Source organism: Ochlerotatus camptorhynchus, unplaced genomic scaffold (genome assembly GCF_037179485.1).
Source record: "Ochlerotatus camptorhynchus isolate MF236.1 unplaced genomic scaffold, CSIRO-AGI_Acam_v1.1 ptg000230l, whole genome shotgun sequence".
Taxonomy (NCBI): Eukaryota; Metazoa; Arthropoda; class Insecta; order Diptera; family Culicidae; genus Ochlerotatus; species Ochlerotatus camptorhynchus.
Genome location: NW_027040720.1, coordinates 1,078,912 through 1,104,662, shown reverse-complemented (window position 1 = coordinate 1,104,662; position 25,751 = coordinate 1,078,912). Strand labels below are relative to the sequence as shown.

At 41.5% G+C, this 25,751-nt stretch overlaps 2 protein-coding genes across 4 annotated transcripts in view; one reads left to right on the top strand and one right to left on the bottom strand.

Moving 5' to 3' along the window:
• Positions 1-25,751, bottom strand: part of Det (Deterin) — a 434,366-nt gene that overhangs the window by 163,496 nt on the left and 245,119 nt on the right. The window lies entirely within an intron of this gene.
• The window catches only part of 5PtaseI (inositol polyphosphate-5-phosphatase A), a 116,757-nt gene that overhangs the window by 56,061 nt on the left and 34,945 nt on the right, over positions 1-25,751 (top strand). For both annotated transcript variants that reach the window (XM_065225501.1, XM_065225500.1), the window contains exons 3-5: positions 18,568-18,735; positions 18,803-18,975; positions 19,084-19,171. In XM_065225501.1, the coding sequence (XP_065081573.1) occupies positions 18,568-18,735; positions 18,803-18,975; positions 19,084-19,171 (429 nt within the window). The remainder of the gene's footprint in view (positions 1-18,567; positions 18,736-18,802; positions 18,976-19,083; positions 19,172-25,751) is intronic.

Here is a 25,751-nt window from a genome sequence, read left to right as displayed (position 1 = left end):
GCATTAGCGGAGCGGAGCAGAATTTGCGTTGGAATGAGAGAGACAACTAGTACTTCTCTGCCTCTCGTACATTCGCAAAATCTCGCCCCGCGCGTGAAATATCGCTCGGGACGGAATCAACCTTGTTTCTCCAACTCAATTGCCCCCACTATTCTTGGCCTCAGCTCCAGATCATTAGCTTAGATCCGGATCCGGAGCTGAATCGTGACGAATCGAGAGAGAAAAAGATCCGAAGAGCTGGACGGGTCCGAGAGCTGTTATATCAGTGAATCATTCGAGCCGATTTTTCGGATCCGGAGCTGAGCTGATAAACTGGAGAGAATGATGGGAGGAGAGGTAAGAGCACATATACTGGAGGAATAACCAGTATGGTCCAACACAATTGCTCCCACTATTCTCGGCCTCAGCTCCAGATCATTAGCTTAGATCCGGATCCGGAGCTGAATCGTGACGAATCGAGAGAAAAAAGATCCGAAGAGCTGGACGGGTCCGAGAGCTGTTATATCAGTGAATCATTCGAGCCGATTTTTCGGATCCGGAGCTGAGCTGATAAGCTGGAGAGAATGATGGGAGGAGAGGTAAGAGCACATATACTGGAGGAATAACAGCAGCAATAAGAGCCGGGTACGTAAATGCATTGGATAATACCAGTAGAAATTAAAGAACGTCTAATCGTAGGTACATGTTGAATTACGCGCGCATCTTGGTTGACGCGGTGGTTGTTCAATGCGTAAAGGAGCAATGCGTGCTTTTTTGGTAAATTCCGCTATAAGTGATGGATTGAATGGTTTAGATTTGTGATAACAGTGTGCTGATGAGCTGCGGTTCCTAAAAAAATGAACCGCGAATCATCAGCTCACTTTAGTGAATCGGGTCTTTAAAACAGCTCGGGAGCGGATCGCCTATCTCTAATGCTAATGCTAATTGACTGTAACAGAAATAATATGCTTAAATAAAATAAAATATTAATAAAATTATATGCAAAATTTACTAGAAGATCATTACTTTATTGGTGAGAAGTTTCTAATAAGCCCTCCCACTTCCTCTGTATACAGAACAAATCTGATACTATAATCAGAATTGCTCAGTCTGCATGAAGCAGCCGATTTCATCAAGGAAGTTCTATTAACAACCAAGCATTAATCGTTTGAGGCATACTGAAGCATTAAGAAGGTGATATGTGTCACTATAGGAAATCATCATCGTTGCAAATATAAAGAAATTAAACATAACCCTTTGCTTCAGTACCGTCAACCTCCATGTCCATGGGGAGGGAATTTCAAAATATTGGATTCCAACCAAAAACTCGCTACTCTAGCACAGGCCTGCCCAACGTTTTTAACCCGCAGATACGGCTGTTTGAGAATTCATTCTTGATTTGATTTGTACAATTGTGTGACAGTCCATAAATCGAGTTTAAACGATCCCGCAACTCGTCCCAGCTATAGACACCATCATCATCATCACAGACTCATAATTTAGAATCACAATATTGTACGACGAGATAACGTGTACCCAAACTGCTCGGGAGGTAGAACTAGTGCACGATCCCAGATCTCTGTGTCTCTCGCTCTACCTCTCCAGTCTAGTCGCTCTGTTTATAATGTTAATGACCATGCTTGATTGCAAATCTGATTAAACATCTGTCTTGCCGTCGTCGTCGTCGTCGTTGGCGTTTCGATAGATGTGCCAGCTGAATGGCGCTTACGGTTAGTGTTGTTTGTTTGCTGGTGAATGATTCTATTTTTATTGTACGTTACACTCGGTCGTAGGAAGAGGTTTTTTTCGCAAACAAATTTCACTTTGCAGCAGCAAGTGTTTATTTGAAAATTTACAAACTGCTGTTTGATTGTTCCACAGGAAAATTCAGTTCCACTTACCGAAGCCATGCTAATCAATGTTGATATACCGATGTGAGGACATACGAACAACCAACAAACAAATCGTTTGTCATGCTGAACAGTGGCCTTAATTTGAATTTGCCGCAACTTTCAATTTATTAAAAATAATACCGATCTGCTTTGCGATCATTCGCTTCCTTTGTAGTAAAAAATACGTTCGACCGGTTGTAGTACTTTAATCGATACAATTTATATTAAACAGATGATCAAGTAAGTCTAAAATTACAATAGTTATAAAAAGTTGTTGAATATTACATCCTACAGCTGCACGTAGGTCATTCCATCGGTTGTATAATATTACGTTGTATGATATTTGATACATCAGCTTGAATTACGTTGATTGATATTACAATTTGTTTTGCTGTGTACACTGGAAAAAAAGTGTGCTTTGGTTAGACTTAATTCATGTCCATATATCAAATATTGATCTAATTGCAAAAGAACATCGGTCAACACAATATTACGCAACTGATAACTGTAATATTCCACTTTTTTGTTTGCTGTGCATAAGATTCATCGACTTATCTGTAGAAATTCCAGTAATTATAAGAATTACACTGATTGCAACCGTTCAACAATCACATGTCCCACAAAACACAGTCCAAGCATTCATAGCCCACAAATACTCCTGACAGATCATCATCGTTCTATAATGCATGTGCACTGTGGTAATGACGGTTTAATGGCCTCTATCTACAAAGTAACGTCTAGGGTAGCGCACTACTTCGGCATACGAATCATTTTTTTTCTGTCTTCATCCGTATGCCGAAGTGAATCCAATGACGTTGGACGGAATTGAAACTCGTATGACGGAATTGGAATCAAGAATCATTAGATTTTTAACAATACATATCTCAATATTGATAAAAACATTCACATTCAGATGCGGGAATTGCGCTTCGACGGAAATAAGATCCTAACCCTTAAGCGCACCGTATGAGTGCGCGCGAAAATTGCTTCGCGTGAATGTCAAGCCGCTCGCATACGTCAGACAAACAACAATAGCAATCAAACGGAACGATGGTGGCCCGTCCTCCCGTCCCAGGAGAGTGGATAGACGCGCTAAACAATGTAAACAATATCGATCAACCAACCACCCACCGTCGTCGTCCACCCGGATCGTTTCGTTCTCGCTTGGCACCGTTCCAGATCAACGAAGCTCGATGCGATGACGGTCTTCGTGTGATATTGGATAACACTGTATGTAGACGACGATGGCGAGGCAGCCGTTCGTCCCAGAGTCAGAGTGGTCATTCAAATGCTATCATCGCAGCCGTACGTAATTTAGCCGGAGCGGTTTCTTATGCTGACGCGCACGCGTTGCAGGCCAACCAGTTATGTAAACAAACCGTGCGGGTTGTTTTCCAAGAGGGCCAAGTTACACTTGGATAGATATAATTTTTTGAAAAAGGTTACAGTCAGTGATGCGAGCAGATGTAGATTTGGCATTAGTATAAACTAATAGCAAATCTACAAAACAAGTTAGAAATTTAATAATAATTGTGTAAAAATTGAGATAACCCATTTTTCAATTTTTCAGGAAAGTATGCCAAATGGAAGCATCTTTTAAATAGTTTTACCAAGAAAGGCAAAGTACTCTCTGGGAGTTTTTTGATGAGGATATAGAACATCCCAAGTAACATTGCAAGTTTTAACCAGGTTTTAAAGCATTCTACAAGTCTAAATCATGGTCTACAGAACCCGCATAAAACCCAAATTGTTACTTGGGATTACATCATCAACATGAGCTTTCATATTATGAAACTTTTTAGTTATAGACCTTACTTCGTCCAAATCAGTCCCCCAGGAATCATCAAAAATATTTTCCCGATAGAAAATTTTCAGGTATTCCCGAGCAACCTGATTCTCAATAGGACTAGGAAGACCCAAAATGAAATTATGGAAACTCTCGAATTGCTTAGCAATTCGAGCTTTTTCCGAATTCGTGATAAATTTTTACCACCTTCTTTAAGCGCTGGAATTGGCAATTCAAAGTTGGCACTCGTGGAGAACAGAAGAACTATGAAAGTGATGATGGTTTCGAAATTTTCCACGTTCCAGGAATCTGCCCGATATCGCCACACGTCTTACCTTCACGGTGGTTGGTGATTGAGAGTCACGAGAATGCAGTGTCCAGTTCGTTGTCTTCACAACGCTCGTCATGGCTGACTATGAGTCCCTGTGGTAGTGCTGAATGTTCAGCACACTGCACTGAGAACCATTGGTCGCTCTTTGCACCCAAACAGACCCGAGTACCAAACCCTTTTGGAAACTCACAAAAATTAAAAAAAAAAAAAACCTCAAAAGCCTATTGACAAATCAAAGTTGGTACTCGTGGAGAATAGAAGAACTATGAGAGTTATGATGGTTACAGAATTTTACACGGTGAGGTATACGAGTGCAATCTTAAAATGCTTTTATTTTGCAAATGGAGCATTTTATTTAAATCTGGTTGCTGCTACAGTGGTAGAAAATCTGAAATCTATGTATACACCTGTAAATCTAAAAGGAATTATTTTTTTTCTATATTATATGTCTATTGAGTCCTTAAGTTTTTTACTAACGTAGCATTAACCAGATTTAAATAAAATGCTCGATTTGCAAAATAAAAGCATTTTTGGATTGCACTCGTATACCTCACCGTGTAAAATTCTGAAACCATCATCACTCTTATAGTTCTTCTGTTCTCCACGAGTACCAACTTTGATTTGCCAATAGGTTTTTGAGGTTTTATTTTTATTTTTTGTGAGTTTCCAAAAGGGTTTGGTACTCGGGTCTGTGTGGGTGCAAAGAGCACCCAGTGCTTCTCAGTGCAGTGTGCTGAACATTCAGCACTATCACAGCGACTCATAGTCAGCCATGATGAGCGTTGTGAAGACAACGAACTGGACACTGCATTCTCGTGACTCTCAATCACCCATCGTGAAGGTAAGACGTGCGGCGATATCGGGCAGATTCCTTTCCGGCTGATGGTCAGTTATTCACAATGGGGATCCTGTCAGGAGTTGCAGCAAAATCAGAACCTCGATAAGAAGCAGGAAAAGAATCACCCAAAGTTTTCAACGCAGCATAAAAATAAAGTGAGGTTAGATTGCGTGGAATGAAAAATCATGCTTTGATTTTTATTATATGCATAAAACGCAATTCTACTAAGATTGTGCACAAGATGAGCGGATCAGATAGGTCGCGCATTGGGGTAAGCGGACATACAAAGTCGCGCAAGCAGATCAAAAGCGGATCGGTAAGGTCGCGCATTGATGAAAAAGTGCCACGTTTCAATCAGCGGATCTTACCTACCTGAGTACCTGATGGGCGACGACTCGTTGAATTCAAATCTGCGCCGAACGAAGTAACCGTCTCCATTGGTCTCGGTCCTGAGCCAATCGCTTCCAGTCGCCTTGGACGTTCAAGGACCTAATGTCCTCCTCAACTGCACAAAGCCAACGCGTGCGTGGCCTACCCCGAAGCCGACGTCCTCTTCCGGGTTCCCTGCTGAATATTGACTTCGCTTGACGCTCTTCCGGCATTCGTGCCACATGCCCAGCCCACTGTAGCCTGCCGTGTTTTATAAGCTTCACAATATCCATGCCGTTATATACTTGGTACAACTCGTGATTCATGCGACGCCGCCAGATGCCATTTTCCAGTTTACCGCCGAGTATTGTTCGCAGCACTTTACGCTCGAAGACACCGAAAGCTCTCCGATCGACCTCTTTCAATGCCCACGATTCGTGGCCATAAAGGGCTACCGGCAGAATCAACGTCTTGTACAGCGCGAATTTCGGTTTTCGTACGCAAGCTGCGGGACTTCAGCTGGCTACGCAACCCGTAGAAAGCCCTGTTCGCGGCTGCAATACATCTTTTCACCTCGCGGGTAACATCATTATCACACGTCACTAAAGTACCAAGATAAACAAATTCGTCCACAACTTCAAATTTTTCGCCATCTAGCACCACTTCACTACCAACACCATTATTGCTCCAACGCTTTCTACCGGCGACCATGTACTTCGTTTTGGTAGAATTTAACGTGAGACCAATCCTCGCTGTCTCCCTCTTAAAAGGCGCGAACGCCTCTTCCACTGCTCTACGGTCGATTCCGATGATGTCGATGTCGTCCGCAAACCCAAGGAGCATGTGCGACTTTGTGATGATGGTACCGTTCCTCTGCACGCCAGCCCTCCTAATCGCTCCTTCGAGGGCGATGTTTAATAGCAAGTTCGAAAGAGCATCTCCCTGCTTCAACCCATCTAAGGTCACGAACGAGGCCGAAATCTCGTCTGCAACCCGTACACATGATTTCGAACCATCCAGCATTGCACGAATCAGCCTAATTAGTTTCGTCGGAAAACCGTTTTCTTGCATTATCTGCCATAGCTCGTTTCTCTTTACTGAATCGTACGCTGCCTTGAAATCTATGAACAGATGATGAGTCTGCAAGTTGTATTCCCGGAACTTCTCAAGGGTTTGACGCAGGGTAAACATTCGATCCGTCGTTGATTCCTCAACCGGTCTCAATCTTTTGAACAGAACACGTGATAATATTTTGTACGCCGAATTCAGAAGCGTGATCCCTCTGTAATTGGCGCACTCCAGTCTGTGTCCCTTTTTGTAGAGGGGACAAACGAGACCATCCAACCAACTAGCGGGCAATTCTTCCTCCTCCCATATCTTGAGCAGTATACGGTGGATCATCTGGTGCAGCTGCTCACTTCCGTGTTTGAGAAGTTCGGCCGGGAGCTCGTCCTTCCCCGCAGCCTTACTGTTTTTCAGCTCTCGTATCGCCTTTTTCACCTCTTCTAGCGTTGGTGGTTCCACAGCTTGACCATCGTCGTCGATGTTTGTTCTGTTTGTAGATGCTCTCTCGTTCTCTCCGTTCAGCAACGTCTCAAAGTACTCCTTCCACCTGGCAGCCACCATCGTTTTATCTGTCAGCAGATTACCTTTACGGTCATAGCACATGGCGGGAGACGGCGCTGTCGTACTCCTTACGCCATTGACAGTTGCGTAAAACCTTCGCATATCATTCTTCTCCATAGTTTCTTGCACCTCAGCAATAACGCGTTCCTCGTAATGCCTTTTTTTCCTGCGATGGGTTCGTTTCTCGGCTGACCTTGCTACCCTGTACCGCTCTCTGTTCTGACGGGTACCAGACACCAACATCCGGCTTCTGGCGACGTTCTTCTCCTCTGTCACTCGCTGGCACTCCTCGTCAAACCACCCGTTCCGGGGGCGCCTCTGAGCTGTACCTATCACCTCTCGTGCTGTTGTGCACACCGCTCCGTGGACAGCTTCCCACAGATTGGTGAGATTCTCATTCACGTTGATTTCCGCTATCCGCTCATTCAGCTTCTGGTGGTACTCTGCAGCAACACCATCTACTGTCAAACGCTGGATGTTGAAACGCATCGATCTCCGGTTTCTCGAACTCGTAACGGTCGATAGACGCGCTCGAATTTTCGCGACAACGAGGTAGTGATCCGAGTCGATATTAGGACCCCTGAAGGTTCTGACATCTACGACATCCGAGAAATGCCGACCATCCACCAACACGTGGTCGATCTGGGAGCAAGTTTCGCCATTAGGGTGTCTCCAGGTGTGCTTTCGCATATCCTTGCGTGCAAAGTTGGTGCTACTGATGGCCATATCACGAGCAGCAGCGAGTTTATCAGCTTCAGGCCATTATCATTCGTTGCAGAGTGAAGGCTCTCTGTTCCATTGATTGGGCGAAAGAATTCCTCTCTTCCAACCTGCGCGTTTGCATCTCCGATGACAATCTTCACGTCGTGTTTAGGGCACTCATCGTAGGTTTTATCCAGGCTTTCATAAAACGCGTCCTTCACGTCATCGGATTTATCGTTAGTCGGTGCGTATATGTTGATCAGGCTGTAATTGAGGAATTTGCCACAAATCCTCAAAACGCAGATGCGCTCGCTAACCGGTTTCCACCGCATAACCCGCTTCATCTGTTTCCCAATCATTACGAAACCAACTCCGTGTTCTGCTCTATCGCCATCGCTGTAGTAGATATGGTATTTGAACGATGTGTTGGCGATAGGATCTACCGCCCTGAATTCACGTTCTCCAGATCTAAGCCACCGTATTTCTTGAATAGCAGCCACACTCACATTCACCTTTTGCAGTTCACGGGCCAGCAGGCCCACTCGTCCAGGTTCATTTAACGTTCTGACATTCCAAGAACCGAGTTTCCATTCATTGTCCTTATTTCGTTGCCGTTGGGTCAGTTGCCGAAAATTTCGTTCGTTTTTTCATCTTCTTACTTCATTTTTCTGAGTACTTCTATAATTCAGTATGCTACCGTACCAGGGTCGCGATACCTACATCGTGTTGATGGGGCTGCCATCTTAGGTTTAGTTGACACGATTCAACATTTCTTGTTTCAGCCGCTGGATGCCAGACAGACGCTGTTTGAGCCGCACCTCCTGGTGGACAGACGCTCGACGATTTGCACCTCCTCAGCCTTGCTATCATCACGATATGGGTTAATCGTGATGACATTGCCCACACCCCGCTACCAGCACATATATGGGCATATACTGGCTGTCATCATCCGACACGTGGAAGCGTGAGGGTAGGAGCTTGTGAAGACCAGAGCTATGTTGGACGCTCTTTCCCCTGTGGTCCTCACCATTTTGGATCTTACCATCGCGCATTAATAGAGTGGATGGGAAAAAACGCGCAGTGGATCTTATGATCGCGTGGACCCGAGAGCGGAGCCTAGAATTACGACTGAGAGCAACCTCCCCAAGTAACAATTTTGGTTTTATGAGAGTTATGTAGACCATGATTTAGATTTGTAGAATGCTTTAAATCCTCGATAAAACTTGTAATGTTTCTTGGGCTCAGCATTACTAGCATAATCCCTCTTCTAGCGATACACTCACGCTAATTTGAATGTTTGCGCTTGTCATTTAAGAATAATACAAGGTATTTAAAACGATAACAAAATGGCGAATGATGGCAAATATGTTCGAGTAGTTGACGAACCAACCGGCTGCGCTGAGGAAGATGTTCCAATCGATAACCAATCGAATCTAAGATATTAGATAACCGAGAAATCTCTAGTAGTGACAGCAGCAGCACCTCAGAGAGTGATGCTAGTGACTCCGATACCGACACACACGACGACGAAAAAAATCTAACTCGGATGGTGCATCTAGCGCTTCTGCATATTCATCGAGATCGCCATCGGTTAACCCATCTACCCCTGAAGCAATCCCTACTGAAAACGCAAGTCAGGACACATTGGAACACACCAGTAACGCCGAACGGATCGAACTTATGGAGAAAATACTCGCGGGTATAATTGACGCCCTGAGCTGTTTTCAATCAAATTCTCGACCGACGATGACTGGAAATCCTGATAACAGCTGGAACTTCTCTAGCGAAGTAAACGCTTGTGCAAGTGTCGGTGGAAGTTCCTTCTCCAGCATCTGCTGGGACCAGATGAAACTGTTCCCAGGTGGCATTGCCGCCAATAAAATGTGGGATGAATGGAATCGTTACATTGAAAACTTTGAGATAGGTGCGCCCAATACTTAGGTACCTTACCAGTCAAGCCTGTGAATAACTGACCATCAGCCGGAAAGGAATCTGCCCGATATCGCCGCACGTCTTACTTTCACGGTGGTTGGTGATTGAGAGTGACGAGAATGCAGTGTCCAGTTCGTTGTCTTCACAACGCTCATCATGGCTGACTATGAGTCCCTGTGATAGTGCTGAATGTTCAGCACATTGCATTGAGAAGCATTGGGCGCTCTTTGCAACCACACAGGGTCTAATTTCGAAACCTTAGTTTCAACAAATTTGTTCCTCAATGCAGAGGAACGCTTTTCAATTTGTTTTTGCAAATCCCGCCAGATAACTTTCATGGCAGGATCGAGTGTTCTTTGATATTGCCTCCTACGGACATTTTTCAGACGGATCAAGAGCTGAATATCGTGGTCTATTGTAATTGAATCGAATTTAACCTCGCATTTTGGTACTGAGACAGCTCTTGCTTCAACTATGCAAGTAGTCAGAGATTCAAGAGCATAATTAACATCATCTTTGGTTTGCAAAGGAATGTTTGGATCAAAGCTATATTCCATAAATGTTCGATATTGCTCCCAATCAGCTCTATGGTAATTGAACATAGAGCTGTTGGGATTAGAAATTATTTCTTGGGATATTTCAAAAGTTACTGGAAGGTGGTCAGAACCGAAGTCAGCATGAGAACCAATTGGCTACAAAGTTGACATGAATCAGTTAAGACCAAATCAATAGTTGAGGTTTTTCTTGCTGAAGAAAAGCATGTTGGGCTGTTTGGATATTTAATAGTGTAATAACCTGCAGAACAATCATCAAGCAGAAAATTACCATTGGAATTGCTTTGAGCATAATTCCGTGAGCGATGTTTTGCATTAAAATCACCAATAATGAATAATTTAGACCTATTACGGGTAGGTTTCTGAAGGTCACTCTTGATAAAATTCTTATAGGCAGCTATAAACGTAAGTTGTCCAAATTTTTTTTTTCGAGAAACTCCCAAAGTTTCAACAACTGTGGTTTCAAGGGAAAAATAATTTGATGTTTGATACGTCTATGAACAATGGTGGCAACGCCTCCACAGGCTCCATCTAGACAATCATTTCTATAAATAAAATAATTTGCGTAACTTTTAACCTTACGGTCAGGTTTAAGGAACGTTTCAGTTATAACGGCAATATACACGTTATGACCTCTCAAAAAGCTAAATAGCTCGTCTTCATTGTCTTTAAGAGATCGTGCATTCCAATTCAAAATATTTAATGGGTTAAAATCCATTACTGAATGTCAAAGTCATTACTACATTGTTCGCAAATTTTACTCCAGTTTGAAAAGCATCAAACATGGAGCTAGTTTTTAGCAGTAATCATGTCGATTAGTGATTTCTGTAAAAAAAATTCAAGTTAGAAGCAGTGATGCTATCTAAGTCAAAATCTTAAAAAAAATTCATTAGAATTATGTTGTCTAGAATTTTGATTTTGATTTCTACCAGCTGCGATCCCGAGCTAACCGACTTGAAAGCAAATCGATATTAAAGTTTGCAGTTCCTATCATAATGAAAACTTATTTTGATTTCAATTGTCGAGACATAAGTCTAATATCATATTGTGCTTTCATTATGCAGTCAAGCCTTTTTAAATGAAAGCAACTTAACTTGAAGTTCTGCTGTTAACGTCTTGTTTAAAAGTTAATTTAAGTTCATCTGTCGTTGAACTAACGATTATTGTTTATTTGTTTTGTTTAACACATTTTAGGTCATTCGAAACTTGCCTGGGGTGAGATTTAAGCTCAAGTCTTTCAGCATGAGAAGCATGGATGCTAACCATTTACGCCAGGCCCGTATTCAGTTAAACATTATGAATGCAAAATCAGAAATCAAATTGATTTTATTGAAAGCAGGATTAGTTTTCCGTTTGATTCCACAGTGTAAAATTCTGCTCTCATTTTTGCTGTGTTAACCGTTAAGTCAACCAAAATGAGATCAACTGGACTAATCAAAATAAGTTACATCATAACAGCAAAATTTGATTTCAATTTGATCTCAAGCTTTGCTCGGGATAGCAGTGTAGGTAGCTCCATTTGCTTACTGAACATTGTTAGCAACAGGTATAGATGAAGAGCTGTTTGTATCTACCGGTCCGAATGTAAAATTTGTTCCTCGCTGACCGTTGTTAATAGTAGAGAAATAAGTCCCTGGTTGGGAACGTGGATATGTTCCTACCTGTCGCTTAGAACGAGATTGTAGGATCGTTTTGCATTCCTAAAAATTGCATTTGCTGTTTTCACCAGAAGTTGAATACTTAAATTTCTAAGGATTTTCCTTCACAGGACAGTCGTTCTTTGCATGAGAGGACCACAATTCATGCATTTAGCTGGCATGTAGCAATTTTTGGTTCCATGATCCATTCCCTGGCACTTACGGCACTGAGTGAGGTTTTGGAAATTTCCTCCAGTCTCCCTGAAGTGTCCCCACTTCACTCCGACATGGAGCATAAGGCTAGCTTTTTCCAACGCCTTAAGGTTGTTTAGTTGACTAGACTTGAAGTGAACTAAATAAAAATCGTTAGAAATCCCGTTGCGCGAATCTCCAGGACGGGATTTAATTTTCATTTTGATTACTTGGAGTGGGACAACTCCACGTAATTTTGCCAGTTCATCTTTGATCTGATCCAGGGATTCACCACTGGGCAGACCTTTCAAGACAACCTTGAACAGGCGTTCAGTGTTGGTGTCGTAAGTGAAAAAATTGTGCTGCTTCTCAGTAAGATACTTTAGAAGACGTTTGAATCCGTCCAAGGTTTCAGTCAATACATGCGAAGAGCATGGAAATCGGAAGTTGTTACCACAATAGGGGCGACCTTTTCATTCTTGGCATTAAGCCGGGAATGTTTAGTGGAATTCAGAATGAATGATAGATCATTCTCATTATCCGTGAGCATATCAAATTGATTGCTCAAATCAATTTCATCAAAAGGGGGATCAAGAGATTTCCCTTTTCTTTTGCGTTTAGGTGCCATGGCGGAAGTAAAACGTTTCTCCAAATCGACTTCCAAACAAATTACTATAAGAATCCAAAAGATCGAAGAGAAATTTTCCAAATCGATATCCAAGCAGGATTACTTCGAGTAGGGTCCAAACAAGCATCGAAGAGGAATAAGAGTCGAACAAGGTAGAACATTTGCAGGTAATATTGAGCACTGAGAAGTGAGGGTTTAAATTTGTTGTAGCGTTAGGTAGCAGTAACACTTCCTTCAGCAAAAAGCAAATAGATCCGCACGGCAAGAAAGCACGATGCGGACTGATTGGGTTTTTAAATTTAAGGAATACATTATGCTACTTAACGTGTCGAAAACGAAAAATAATGCGTCGTTTAACGTTTAACGTTTAATGGATTGCAGCCCCAAGAACCCTGCAAGAATTGCATAGGAAAAGGGTGGAGCAAAAGAAGCAGTTCCAGGCAAAATAGCAAAATCTTGAAGCGACCTTCTCCGATTTATGTGAAAGTTTGCGTAATTGTTAGTTATGGGCAATGATTAACATTTTTTCTAAAATTTGGTGATTGTCTTTCTGGGAAAAAATAGACAGAAAACATAAATATACGGTCAGGACTATCACATCGAACATAATCAAGGACGGACAGGAACAAAGTCGCACCAACGAAAAGGAATTCTACAAAAGAGATTATTTGCAACCTTCACCGCAGCACCTGCTGAACCCTTGAAACGAGTGTCCGTTCCATTTGATCAAGATATTAATTGTAAGCTAAGACCACAGTTAAAACAATTCGGATTAGATTTAGTTTTCAAGTTGAACGTTGTGGAACTGCTGACGAAGTGGTCTAGAGGTGGTACGTAGCTAGGAGGACCAGCGTTCCACTACAGACCCGAGAGTGAGTGGCCGAGTGATGATAGTGTAGAGGCAAACGTTCCGGAAGAGCTTCGAGCAGTGTGCTTGTTCCATGGAGCGAAAACGACAGCCTAGCTAATAGATGTTTCGCGGATCTCAAAGTGGAACGTCTTAGTGAGAACTGTGACGAATCGCCGCAGGAAAGCAAAGGGCATGCCAATAGAAACGCTTCGCTCTCTACCGAACGACCGTTACCAGACGAAGAGGCATACGACTATTCGGAAGTGTCTGCAGAGGGAAGAATTCCAGCGAGCCAGGGGGGTGTTGTGACAACAAGTGCAAGGTGAAGAGTTCGAGGACGAGATCTGTATTTTGCGGCGTATGCGATACAACCATTACAGTTTTTCGCTCCCATTACAGTTGTTGTCGGTCGGCAAAGTGCGAAGCGATGGGTAGCGTTGTTTACGTGCCTCACGACGAGAGCTGTTCACCTGGATGTTGCTAGGAGTATATCTACGGCGTCTTGCCTGATGGAAATCCGACATTTGGTGTGTCGACGAGGGTGAAATTGGAAAAGGTTGGTTCGATCGGTGAATGAGACGTTGACGGAGCTTGAAGACGGACGATCACTTTCTGACGAAGTATTGGAGACAGCCCTGGCAGAAGCTGAAGAGATGATCAATTCAAGGCATTTAAAGTTTATTTCGAAAGAAAATGAGGAGCCAGAAACATTTACTCCAAATCAATTTCTGCTAGGGTATCCATCATGCGGAAGAGAGGTGAAGCAACCATCCGGCAACGAATCGAAGCACTTACGGTAGTAGCAATCACAAGTGCTTGCTGATATACTGTGGAAGTGGTGGACGAAGGAGTATCTACCGACTATAAACTTGAGAGCGAAGTGGCAGGATGAATAAGGTTCTGCGAAACTTGGCACTCTGGTGTACATGGCGGATGAAGAAAACAGGAAGAATAGGATTCGGCACAGCTTGGACACATTCATCGGCACACATTCGACGCACCTTCGGCACAATCTCGTAGGCATTGGATTGTGGGAAATGGGAAATGGGAGCACTGCTGAATAGCTGTCATTGAAGTTGTTCACAGAAAAATATTACTGAACAAAGAATGATTAAAATTTAATCATTTTATGTTTAAGCAATCTATGAATGTATTGATTTGATTGAAATTTATTTCAAACGTATACTCAGTTTATAAATTATTTCTCTCGTTCCATCATCGTTAAACCAATTTAATAATTTGGAGATCGTCATCTTGCTGGTAGTTATTATAATCGGAAGTTACATAAGTAAAAATATCGGTTTTTGGTCGCTTAGTGTGTTAAAACAGTGATCAAATTACATTAGAAAAAACATGTTAATAATTCAGATCTCCGCCTTCACGTTGGATCATCCGTATACTTGCAGTGCATAATGCCGTTGATGAATCTGAATTCATTCGTCCGGTAGCACCACAGTCTACTTCTTCTGCATATTGAACCTCAAGCTACTGATGAGATCAATACTTGGAACTAGTACAAAGAAAATGAGAAGAACGGATTGCTATGTCCGCTTGTGAGACATTAGCGCTGAAAATCACGGGAGACTGAGGTGGAACGAGGTGAGATAAAAATAGAATTCTTTTGACGTATATTCCATAACGCCTAGCCCATTTTCTACAAGTATATTCAATGACATTCTCAAAATGAGTTTCACAATAGAATGTACCAGGTGGGAAAAGCTGCATTGTATACCAGAAGTTCTAGACAGCTGCACAGCTAACAGTGTACCACAAAGCTCTGAAAAGCCGCATAGGTACGAAATGCCTTTTTAAGTTGATTCGGTGGATGTTCTTTAAGGTCATTTCGTTGCAGGTGTAATCCTGGTGTATGAAACCTTTTTCAGGATATGTTGGTTCATTCGTACAAGTGTAAAAACTGTGGAGAATACTTAAGGCAATCGACTTTAGATTGCCTACTCGAAAGAACGTCCCTTGCTTACACATTTTTTTAAAGCTTTTCAACGAGAAGAATAATCCAACAACCCACATGCGAACTTATTCATTCACTGTCTGCAAGGTCCAGATTTACTGTGCAGATCAGAAGTTCAACACCGGATGTACCGGATGTATCAAAGTCTTCATGAATGAAGACGATATGGGAGATCACGTGAAGCAGCACAATAATAACAAGCCAGATCTGCCAGAAAGCGTTCACCAAATCGAATAACCTGAAAACCCAGATGAAGACGCACATATTGCCAGGATTCGTTTCAATATTTGAGTTCGCGTTCGTTTCCAAACGAGGAAGAAGTCAGCCGTTACTCGTTGGTAAATTCATCACTGAAGCCGTTAAACTGTTCATACTACGGAAACCAATTTATTTAACCTGAAGACTCACGTCCGCCCCCACACAGGTGATTTTTTTTTCAGTAACATTCTCTGTTTGTGGCCACTATCTGGAATTCAACTTGACGGCGTTTCGTGTCCTTGTGTGGGATCTGGATCATAACAATGACTGCTCTGTGGATAATCCGCATCGGTCCATACACTTTGCTATAGGATATCGATTCCACGGTGGACTGTAAAATCGATATCATTGTTTGGCATGAATCCAGCTCCTGCCGGTTGATCAGCAACATTCACAGGATGCACATTGCTCGATTTTGTAGAGTAGTTTTTTTTTTTTACCCTTTCAAATGTTCAAATCGCCTCCAGCAGCTTTTCAAAATTTACCTTGTCTTTGTCGTTCTTATCCCGAACCAACAACTTCACCGACGGAATGCCCTCCTTACCGTCCTTCCCGTTCTTCCTGCTGGTCAGGAAAAGGATGGATTTTTCACACAGCACCGTAATGGTATCGGTCAGCTCGTATCCCAGCAGCCAGGCCAAAGCATTCATGCTGTCAGAAATAGCGGATTGCCAAATATTATTCTTAATATTCGTACCATTATATTCGTATTTTAGAGAAAAAAAAAATCGCAGCTTGCTTTATGACCAGAGGCCTGGCTGACGGCCATGTTTTTGATGCTTTCATCTTCTCTTGTCTTTCTGCTTGCAACACAATTTTGCGTTCCTGTCCTTCATGTATACGTCAGACGGACCGTATTTAAATAAGGCCCGTGATCTTCGTACGTATAGGATTGATATGGGGATGCCAGTCTTCTGTCTACGACCGGCACAATCGGCACAGCAAGTGCACACTTGCGGCACACTGAGAAAAATGTTGACCCAAGATTGGTGTGCGGAGTGACCTACTCCTTGGATTCGAGGCGTAATCGACGAGGTTGTCAAAGCAGTGGATGGCAGGATCAGACAAGTGGTAGTTCAGAAACTTATTAATAAGAATGATTGATTTCGCTAGTTTTAAACAATAACTCGGTGTAGTATGAAGATGGTTGTTCATTTCAAATTTTAAATAGAGCTGCAAAATTGTGGTTGCTCAATGCTTGAGCAAACAATTCTTAAATAAAAGGATATTTCGATGATTTTGGGTTCTCTATTTTGAAAATTTTACAAGAAGACGAGGCTCGGTAGCTCAGTGGTTACCGTTTCTGCTTACTGAGCAGAAAGTCGGGAGTTCAATCCCAGGCCCGTCCCCTTCCTTGCAATTTTTCACTTTGCCTTATTCTATACCCACTAGATTTTAATGAAAACAAATTCTTCTTTAACACCGACGCATCACTTACCACAGTGTGGGTCCTGATCTAAATAGAAATTGGAAGAGTGCGCGCGCGCGTGTGTGTGTGTGTGTGTGTGTTTGTGTATTATAATCGCTCTACCAAAACGATCCCTGCGTGTGCGTGCAACCTTTCCCCACATCCAACATCCCAGTGATTTCTCGTGGAAGCGCAGAGGATTTCTCGGTTTCCTTCCCATTCCCTAGTTGACCTGCATTCGGACACGGCCGGCGCTGGTATTGCTAAATATTAGATCTCCAGTTCTTACACATTGAGGATGAATGTTAGTCCCAAACATCATCTGTTGGTTCTCTGTGTAATTGCAGCTGATCTGGTAATAACAGAGCAGCAACCGTGGGCGGTCAATCTGATTTTTTTTCTCTATTTTGAAAATTTTACAAGATCCAAAATGGCCGAATTTTAGCAAAAAATGTGAATCATTGCCCATAACAAACAGTTATGTAAAGTTTCATGCAAATCGGAGAATGTCGAGTTCTTCCGATTCGTCATTTATTGGCGTGGAACTGCTCTTATCTTAGATCATAATTTAGGCATTTAGGCAGTAATGGTCAATTAGAGAGCACTAAATCCATACGCCCTTCTAAAAAAAAACCCTGAACATCCAGAATGATGATAATTTATTGACGTTTCTACCTTCTGATGGTTTATACTTTGGAGACTTGATATTCGATCAAACAAATATTCACAACCACAAATATCTTTCTCGCTTCGCATATTTTTCCTCCCCACTCGAACGCAGGCCGGCCACCGACGTAGAAGCCTAAGATGATGATGATGACGACAATGGAAATGGGCAATCTAATATCTAAACAAGCGCGTAGAACGAGGAAACGATACTCATAACATCACCTCCTCTAGCTGCTACTTTTACCCATACCTACCTAGATCGGCCGGTAACATTTTATCCCGCTACCATATCTTGTGTTCTGGTCATTTATCGTCCATCCATCGCGTTATGAATCAATCTGGCTGTTGATCCGAACCAGATGGTCGCAGGTGCCACAACAAAAATGATTTCGAAATGGAAGCCCGGATACCGACGGTTCCAAGCAGCAATTACTTTATTAATGTGAGGCTGGATCATTAGCATTATTACTGACTACCACAGCGCAGGAGGTGAAATGGAAGACACTTACTCGATACTACCTACTTGGGGATCATCCATAAATGACGTAGCATATTTTTGATTATAGCGTATTTTGCTATACCTTATACATGAAACGTCACAGCTTTTGAAACCCTTCTACCCTTCCCATCCAATGATACATCATTTATGGATGTTCCCCTAGGGAAATCGGAGCCATATGGGGTAAATATGGGAGAGAGCGTGTCTCGAACGAATCGTTTGCTAAAAGACTTACGAAGATTATTCACCGTAAAAAGTTGAATACTATCGCTGATTCGCGTGCAAACGTCAAAGGAATGATTTAATCTTGTAACCTGTGGGATCGTACCACTTCGACTCAAAAGAGTGTAGCTTTTTTTGGAATTCAGCACCGTTGCTTTTTTCTACCAGATCAAATTCCAGATCAATTCTACTAACAAATGTTTCCATTTCTATTCTCCCCAAATAGGCACTCGGTAATCTGTACTTTGTCATCCGAACCATCGAGAGCCTGCAGATGTGGAACTTTCTCACGCACGAATGGGAAACGGTGGAGGGAAAAAATATCCACACTGGTAACATTGAATCCGTTGCCTCCAAGGAGAAGGCCAAATTTCCGCAGCAGTTCTTCCCAGAGGTTTGTAACGACACTCTTTGATTTTCCCCATTCAGGTAAACGATTTACCATCTTTCGTCTATTTCAGTGCAAATGGTCACGCAAGGGCTTCCTGCGGACACGTTGGTCCCTGAACGGGACCGTCTTCGATCTGGTCAACATTCACCTCTTCCACGATGCTTCCAATTTGGCCGCCTGCGAGGAGTATCCATCGGTGTACTGCAAGAGCCGACGGCGGGCGTTGGTTCACACGCTGGAAAGGTACGGGAGAGTGACTCTTCCTAGTGTTATGTTTGCAATTCCCCAGTGTGCTAATTGGACTATTCTTCCCGTTTGCTCCTATTTCTATTCCTCTAACAAAACCCGCAGATTTCACAAGGATGCAGCTAACCAAGCTGTGCCATATTTTGTCTTTGGTGATTTCAACTTCCGGTGCGACACCGAGGGAGTGATCAAAGTAAGTGAATCACAGAATGAAGAGAAACAAATGCCAAATAATACAGCTACCGGTATACGCATTAATTCATTACTTATTCATTTGATTGGATAAATGGGGGAAGAGGGGCATAATGAGCATCCCGCACTCCAGTCCCAAACCTCGAACTGTTCCAAACAAATTAATTGGTAGTAGCAATGATTAATGACCAATAATTAATTTGTTTCGAATCATAATAAATGCAAGGCACAGAAAGCTCATTATGCCCCACTTGTTCACTGTGCCCCTACTTCCCCTAGTGTGCAAGGAATAGAGGGAAAAGACTGCGCTTTGCATGTTATCGGTAGAAGCTCGACGTCGTCGGTTGGCGGTGGTTCAATTATGTATCGCTGCTACTGTTACACAAGAGCAAAGTGGAGCAGAAACGAAACGCGTGAATGCCTATGTTGATTGAGCTATGTCTAAATTATGTGTAGTACCTCAATGCTTTCGGGAACGGAATTAACGACTATAAAACTATTTCGTTGTTCTAGGATTTTCTAGGGAATATTGAAAGTGTTGCTTCTTTATCAGTTCAAGCTTGTCAAATCTATTGAGTGACGTCAATTCAAAAAGGTCTCGGTAGCAAATCATAATGCTATCAGTCTCTGGAGTTTTAGCTAGGTCCTCAATCTCAATTTAACATGAATGACGAAAGCAGTGACTCAATGATTCAAACTGGCCATAACGACCCAGGTTCATCGTATCAGAATCAAAAGATCCTCCGCATACCATTCTGGTGCTGTATTTTTCATTCATTTTCTACCAATTCAATTAAGAGACGCTTTGCGGCTATGGTTCTTTTTTCAAAATTTATATTGTACGTTCACTTGTATCGGTATAATAAGGTAGTTTCTAATAAATGAACGCGTCCGATCCGGATCTAATGTGCGTGGGACGTCAGAATCGACAGTGTTTTGGATATTAACCCATGCTTTCTTCATTTCTTCTACATTATTCACCAATTTAGGTCGTTTTAGAAGGTGTTCCTTCACAATGGCCCAGCATTTTTCTATTGGGCGCAGTTTCGGAGTGCTTGGGGGGTTCAGATCTTTCGGCACGAAATCGACATCATTCGGCTTTTACCACTCTAGCACGTCCTTCGTGTAGTGGCATGATGCCAAATCCGGCCAGAAGATCGTTGGACCGTCGTGAGCCTTCAGCCTCTTCCAAATACACCTGTCCATTCATGGTGCTTGCGGTAACGTAAGGGGTACTCCACTTTCTGCAAGTGCAAATTGCTTGCCAAACTTAGAACTTCTTGGCGAACTTCGACATCTTCTGTGTCCGGAGGTTCTCGGGAACATCACACTTATTCTTTGCAGTCACATGCAGGTTTCCTGGAATCTGGTTGAAATCCACATATGTCTCGTCAGTTCATTATTACAAAGCGACAATACTGGTGTATTTATAGTCGCGCGTCGTCAAATACAACCGGTTTTTCGGGTGTAAAATACCGTATTTAATCAGTTATTTCTACTGAAATCGGACGCTTGTGTAGTGGCTACACGTGACATGTGTTAATCACTTCATTGGTATCATATTACCGCAGTTGGAACGATATCTAACTCTGATAAAAGACTCACGTCGGCTGTCAGCACAAGCTTTGTGTTGAACTAGCAAAAAACCCGGTCTACTGTGGGATAATATCCAGCAGCGTATAAGTTAAGAACAAAAATCATTTACTCGGCTTCGGCTATGGCCGGAGCCAGTCAGCCCCTCGGAGAGGGGGTGGCACTGGTGATCCCCTAGATTTTTCCCCAGGAGCTCTGCTACCAAACTGGTTACTGAGCTCAGATGAAATAGGATATGAAATTGTGCTCGTTATGCAAGTTCGACAGGAAAACGCTAGGGGCATCCCACTCTAAACTTTGTATTTCTCACGATGTACTTATAAAGTTCTAACTGATATCTTAGATACCTATGAATACTTTTTTTTTTTTTTGCTTGATTTGTTTTCCGTCGATCTTGTTTTCCGTGCTGAGCACCAATGCTACCGACGCCAGGGAGGCAGCTCCCACACCTGGACCCTACCTATCGACCCATCAACTCATGAACCGGGGACCAACGGCTTCACTTCCCTTCCGAAGGAAGACGTGATCAGAGATGTTATGCCTCAGAACATCCCGGCGGCGCCGACTGGGATTGAACCCAGGCCTGCTGGGGTGAGAGGTAATCACGCTTACCACTACACCACCGGCGCCGCTAACCTATGAATACTTAAAAATACTTAAGAAATACTTATGACTGGACTGCTTCCCTCGTTGCTAGACAAATTTCTGTGGTTTGTTTATTTTTATTTTTTTTCTAATGCATTTATTTTTCCAGGCTCATTTACTATAGCTTCGCGGGCCGATATTCATTTTTTTGATCACAAAATTACTTAAAACTAACGTTAGTAAAGCGGGGACCGATTACTCGCTGCGATTATTCACTGTTGTCAGGGATTTTATGTGTTAGGTTGGATTTTGTGCAGCGTTAAAGCACAGATAAACAGACATAACTCTTAGAAGAAAATTCTTCAAAAAATATCGGCAAGCGTATATTGCATGCGCACTAGCACCATCTATCATCCACATTCCCAAGCAATGTTTTACAACCGGAGCATCCCTCGTGCATGCTTTTCCCTCGCTCTGTCAACGCGTCAGCTGTGTTGAATAAAAACAAAACAGATGGAAGTCAGTGATGTCGGTACTACGAAATTTTCCGAAGATCTATAGAATTGATTGAATTCTGCAGAAATACGGATCCGTAGGAAAAATTCACAGAAGCTAAGACTTTTTTTTAGGGATTGGTTTTGTTTGCTTATTGTGCTTTTTCTTTTGCTGGAAACAAGTTTTTAAACAAGGTAATGCATTACTTATTAGTGCCCTTTCTAAATGTAGATGTATCAATCAATGATATTCATGGTGAAGTATTGAACATCAATAACTGGTAAAAGTTGATAGAATATTACAGTCATCAACATGATTTGTTCTCGAATTCTGTGTACATCGTACAACGTAATGTTAGGAACGGAATGACTAATGTGCAGCAGTTTTGATGTAATATTCAACAACTTTTTTTTTGTATTCGTCAAATGTGGTATGTGTCTTTTAGTGGGATGCCTTGACCACTTATCATTTTCAAGAGCTGACATCTACTAGCTAGACGTGAAAAAGAACTGGCATCACTGATAAGTTCAAAATGTGGTAGCTTGCTCAATGCTTCAGTGGCGCCACCCTGACAAATGCAAGCACATTCCCAACTAAAACATTATTTGCGATGAATGTGATTGTGAGTGTTATGTCTGTTTGTCTGTGGTTAAAGTGTTTAGTGAATAAATCATACAAAAGAAGAGATTTACAACTTCATAGGAAAGGTCAATTATGGTCTTTCGTTGATTAGAATATGTCTTTTCTTCTGACATAAGAGAAAATTAAAAAATCTGCTTTCCAGCTGCACCGATTCTCAACCTGAAGTATCCGTCTCTCTTATTTAAGTAGCTATATTTGAGATAGTGGGGCTTATTACGGATGTCACTTTACGGTGAAAACTTGTCTCTTGTCGTCACGGTGAAGTGATTCCCATTTGATTTGTACGGCAATCACGGCTCTTATTATGAGTAGCACTTCCTTATCACCGTGTAGTGACACCCGTAATAAGGTCCAGTATTTGAGCAAACACACTTTTTCGGAACAAGTTTCATTATAATATTCAATCCTATTTCCTATTTGGATCAAAACATATTTGTCATAAGTATTTTTGAAAATTTGTTTCGATCAAAACAAGGGTAGATAGGTAATACATAAATAGATAGAAATAGATAAGTGATTAATTTGAATCAATTGAGCAAATTCAGTATTAGGCAAACATCCCAAGTAACTTTTTAAGTTTTATGAAATACTACAAAGCAACTATAAAACAACATTCATAAAACCCTGGTCAAGGCTATTTTGTCATTCATGCATCCACCAAAACCTCATTAAGACTAGAATATGTCTAGTTGGCCCACCCTGGAGAAGGTTCTGAAGGGTGTATTCTCGAAGCTCTTCAAGATTGATTTACTGCAAAAGGTTGTATGACGAACGCATTGAGGACCATTTGAAAGCTACAATAAAAGCTATTTAGCAACAATGAAAACCCTTTCCGAGCCATTTCCCCTAGCCGTATGCTGAATCCACTAAGAAAGCATCAATCAAGATAGAAAAGAATTTATGAATCCTATCTTATCAAAATAATTAAATTAGAAACTGATGGTTTAAAAATCTATCCAAATTTATTACAATAGTTCTCATTAAGTGGCCTAGTTTTAAGTGCCATATTAAATTTTATGTGAAATGTACGTGAAAACATCGAAAAAATTAAGTCCACGCTCGTAAAACGTCGATTTGACTAATTATTTAAAATTGAAAAAAAATATGTATATTCTTCGAGCTTGGCCGACACTTTTTTTATTATTTTCGCATTTAAATGTTTGCTCATTGCTAAATTTACCAAAATATAGTTATATCTAAGGAAATATTGATTGTAAATCGAAGATTGTAAAAAACAAGCAAACTAATTGTAACATGGCGGTGGCATAAAAGTTGATTTTCATGGGTCATTTGTGAAAAAGTTGTTTTGCTTTCAAGAATTCCTTAACAAATTAATAAGGGTTTAAAATGGCTTTTATGAAGAAAACTTGTCGGCTGAATTGTATTTATCTAAAGCCATTTTGCTTGATCCTTACCCGTTCAAGATTTATGGCAGCATTTATGGAGGCAAAGTAGTCTGCAAAAAGTTAAACGTCAAAGTTTGTTTATCTTTCGATAGTTGCGCTGTGGAATCCAAGATTCTTCCAGGCGGTTTTCTCCCGATGGATTGTGAGCAGTTACTCAGATAGTTTGGGATACTGTTTTACAACATTTCGTATTTCGAACAGCTGGAAGCGCAATCGTTCCCAAAAAAGATCTCTATCCAGCCCACGGCTCTCTAATAAAGGAAAAAATCCCCTTCTTCCGGATGGTTACAGAAGTGCACCATCCAACGATGCAGGGATGTACGCTAGAATGAAATTTTCGAAGAGTTGATTCTTTCGCCGAATAAAATCGCTGCTATGGATCGGAAACCAGCTAATCTCCGCTAACTAACAGTTCAGTGGTTTGCTGTCGGTTGTTATTTCGATTGTCATCTATTCGCAAGATCTGGAGAAGACTGGTATGTTTTAAAACTTTCGACAATGTTTTATGAATTCGAGGGCCACGCTCACTTTACTCTTCTCCGCCAGATGGTCAGTCGTTGATGGTGTGCTGGTTCTTCTAAAGAAGTAAATTTAGCTGAAATCGACTTGAATTTTTCATCCTACTTCGTCTATCCTTCGAGATTTCCTTGTCATAATTTTGGCATTTATTACCTATGAGGAACCATCTTTAAAGCTCAATTTGTAAACAGAGTAATTGGGAAGTTAATGATGCACTTTAAAAAGCCTAAAAAGCAACAATAAATGCTTTTTGCTCTAATGCAAAACCTAATGGCTTTATGGTTGCTTTTATAATGATAGAACACGTTTATAAAGTATTTTATCAAGACATTAATAAACAATTGCTAATGACGTTTATGCTTGAATTACAGAACAGTTTCAAGGAGGGATTGATAACTGTTTTAAATTTATTTTTAAAACAAGACAGTTTTTGACTTTCTTGCCAGACTATAAAAGGTTTTTAAAACAACAAAAAGCCGAATTACTAAGTAGGAATGTTTTACACTTTGGATTGTTCATTGCCGTTATAAAACCATCATAAATCAGAGTGGATGCTAAATGGTTACTGGATTGTTACTTGGGATGTGAAAGAGATAGTGAGCCAAATGTAAACCATGACTTTTTTTAAATATATAGGGGAAATGGCTCTAATGTTGGCCTATGGATCTAAGATTGGGCCCATCGCTAAAAATCTGCTATTTATCAATATTCACCCCTATTCTGTATTTCGTTTCGAACGAAATTCTCATACAAAAAAATATTTTTTGTATGAGAATTTCGTTCGAAACGAAATACAGAATAGGGGTGATTATCTAGAGAAGCGCGTCATTGGGACGGTACTAATGAATATTTTTGGTGGCTATTGAAAATTTAGTCGCTTGCTGAATTTATGTATGGGCCCAAAATAGGGGCATTTAGGCCGACATTACATCCATTTCCCCTATGTATGTTTTTTATTTGTCAAAGATAATAATTATGTTAATAGAACGAGGACCGATTACTCGTAGGATGCTCGAGGTTAGGAGTAACAATTGGGTAAACAGGTGGAAGTTCTCGGGGTTTCACTGAAGTCCCCATAGAGGTCTGCATAGTTGACGTCGTGCCGTTTCCAAATTAACTCTGTCATAGTCCTCATGACCTTTTCCAATTGTGATATAACTTCACACTTCAAGAGCGCTATGGTTAGGCTACCTGAAAATGTCAGTACGTCCAGCGCCTTTGTCATCTTTACACGAAAATCCTCGGGAAAATCACTAAAGCACCGTGGAATGATGACTACAAATGAAATATTTAATGCAAAATGAGTAACAGGAAAAGTCAATTAAATTAAATTCAAATCAT